Source organism: Tasmannia lanceolata, unplaced genomic scaffold (genome assembly GCF_043159265.1).
Source record: "Tasmannia lanceolata isolate RefF3 unplaced genomic scaffold, GAP_Taslan_0.1 ptg000020l, whole genome shotgun sequence".
In the NCBI taxonomy this organism is placed as follows: domain Eukaryota; kingdom Viridiplantae; phylum Streptophyta; class Magnoliopsida; order Canellales; family Winteraceae; genus Tasmannia; species Tasmannia lanceolata.
Window position 1 is genome coordinate 19048837 of NW_027518697.1, and position 2621 is coordinate 19051457.

The 2621-nt window shown below is 38.3% G+C and overlaps 1 protein-coding gene across 1 annotated transcript; it reads right to left on the reverse strand.

The window, feature by feature from the left end:
• Window positions 1-952: 952 nt before the first annotated feature.
• LOC143853854 (protein FAR1-RELATED SEQUENCE 5-like) lies at window positions 953-2368 on the reverse strand. Its single transcript, XM_077363563.1, has one exon. It carries the CDS (start codon window positions 2366-2368, stop codon window positions 953-955), a length of 1416 nt encoding a protein of 471 aa, XP_077219678.1.
• Between the last annotated feature and the right edge of the window lie 253 nt (window positions 2369-2621).

A 2621-nucleotide genomic window follows, 5' to 3' on the forward strand; every position in this document is an offset into this window, starting at 1 on the left:
AATAGATCTGCACCGAAAACAAAAAATGCAAATGCTTGTGGGGAGAGAAGCGTAGATCTTCTTGAAGTCATCATAAGCACGTACTCTTCCTTCAACACCTGCATAGAAGGGTAGTCAACTAAGCATGTACAGACAAAAACACAGGGTAGACAAATATATCTAAAATACTCTCATTGAGTTCAAACTGTATAAAACGTAAAACCTGTTGAAAGTTCAATTACAGAATGTCAAAAGATGTACAAATTGGATTCTCTCTACTCTAAATTATACAAAACAACTTGCTACCTGCATTGAGAAAAAAACAAGGAAAAATATTATTACTCTCTAATCAACAAGTTGTACATATCAATGGTTCTCAAATTGTAAAACATACATGGACTAAACAGATATCTAATAATGGACTCAAATTTGAGCATATCACATTAATTTGAGTAAACAATCTGTTATTTTTCGTTTGGAGTAAGCAATCTGTTATTTTTTTTAGTACAAACAGCGACTAAACATAAATTTGAGCATAAATCAATGGTTCTCAAAATCCAAAACAAAGTAGCAATCAGAGAAGGAAAACAAAACTCTATTTTGATTTTTTTAAAAAACAATGGCTCAGAAGAGCAATATCACATAACTAGAGCAATATCACATACCTAGCTAAATGAGCAATATCAGGATGCAATATCTTCTTCTTCATCTTCCTCCCCCTCCTCCCTTGTAGTCATCTCCTCCATTATATGCATCTATAGGCAGAAATAAACATTAACTCACATGGTTTTAAAATTTACAACAAAAAAGAAGACAATCTTTACATTTGTAAATTAAAAAAAAAAAGAAGCCTCCAAACCTTCTGTTTCTTTCGTTTTTGTTCGTCCTTAACTTTCTTCTCACAAGTTGTCAAATAATGACCCATTTTCCCACAATAAGAGCACTTCCGTTTCTTTGGTTCTTCTTGAGAGGTCTATATTGAAGATTTCATCCGTGAAGCAATCTTCGGGCGGCCCTTGGTCTTCACAACTGGTGGGTCTCGGATAGTTATCTCCGGTATTTGACTACAAACAAAGTTCGACTGCACTTGGCTGCCAATGATTTCTGACACACTTTGCTTCTCTTTCTTCTTTTGCTCGACTCCCGCCAACAATGCATCGTACATTTCTTCCATTTTGTTGAAAAGAGTCTCATCATTATAAGATTCCTCTTCCAAACTTCGTTGTTTTGCTTTTAAACAACACCTCCTCAACAGAGTTACGCCCTTTTCCCTACCTTGTTCCCTTGTAGGAACTTTACCCAACACTTGATATCGTGCATCAACTGTCCATCTCTTAAGTATGTAACTCTCAGGAATAACAGTTAAACACTTCTTCTCAAAAATTTTAAGTATATGTCTGCATAATATACCTAAATTCTCGACCATCACACAGTCACAAGTCGCATTTACACATTTGGCATCGCTATATAGAACAATATGTCCTTTTTTGGTTTCAAAATCACCATCCATGCGTACTACAGTGTATGTTGTGACATTCCCATCCTTAGTAAGCTTCTTACACCAATAATCATAACTTTTCTTAAGCTCCGCCTGAAATAGCCCTAAAATAGCCCTTGTATAGTATTTTCCAGCTTCCTTTTCCAATGGGCTTAATGTTATCATTGTAGCCTTTGAATTTTTCGACTTAAAATCTTCCTCTGTTTCCTTCCTACGACGGTCAGCAAGCGCTTTCTCGTACTGGTCTAGGAAATCATGGAGGGAAGTCTTTTGGTTTACAAAACCATCAAAGTAAGCATTCATGCTTTCACTACGCTGACTAGAAGTCATGCCTGCAGTGAAAGTACCTCGCCAATATGCCGGCACCCAATGAATCCTAAGCTCCCACATCTTGGAAAGCCAATGCTTCTCATCAATCTTATGCTTCTCAACTAATTTAGCCCATTCAATCTCACATTCATCTATTTCATTTGAGTAAAACCAATGGTTGTAGTCTTTCATAAACTCACTCTCTGCCTCTCTCATTGCAGCAACATTTTCAACTAAGTGCCTCCCAATGTGCCACGAACAGTATCGGTGACGGGTATTTGGGAAGACAGTCTTAATCGTATTCCGCATTGCCCCATCCATATCAGTAATGATAGCTCCTGGAGCTTTCCCATACATACATGTGAGCCACTGCTCAAATAACCATGTGAATGTCTCCTCAGTCTCATCAGCTAGGAGTGCACATCCGAACAGAATAGACTGCTTGTGATGGTTGACTCCTGTAAATGGTGCGAAGGGCATCAAATATCGATTGGTCTTGTACGTCACATCAAAGACAATAACATCACTGAAGGTAATGTAAGAATCCCTCGCCCTCGCATCTGCCCAGAACATGGACCTCATCGTCCCATCTATGTCTAACTCCATAGAAAAAAAGAATTATGGGTCTTCTGCACGTTTCTGCTGGAAATGGTTGGCCACATTGACAGCGTCTTGGCCCATATTGCTCTTCCTCTTTACTTTCAAATGGGATTGCACCTGGTTCGCTGAGAGAACACCTAGGTCTCTATCAGATACTGCATTAACACTCTTTACAATACCAGCAGACATCATCCCTATGCCATGGAAAGAATCTATCAAATTCTTAACAGTCTCT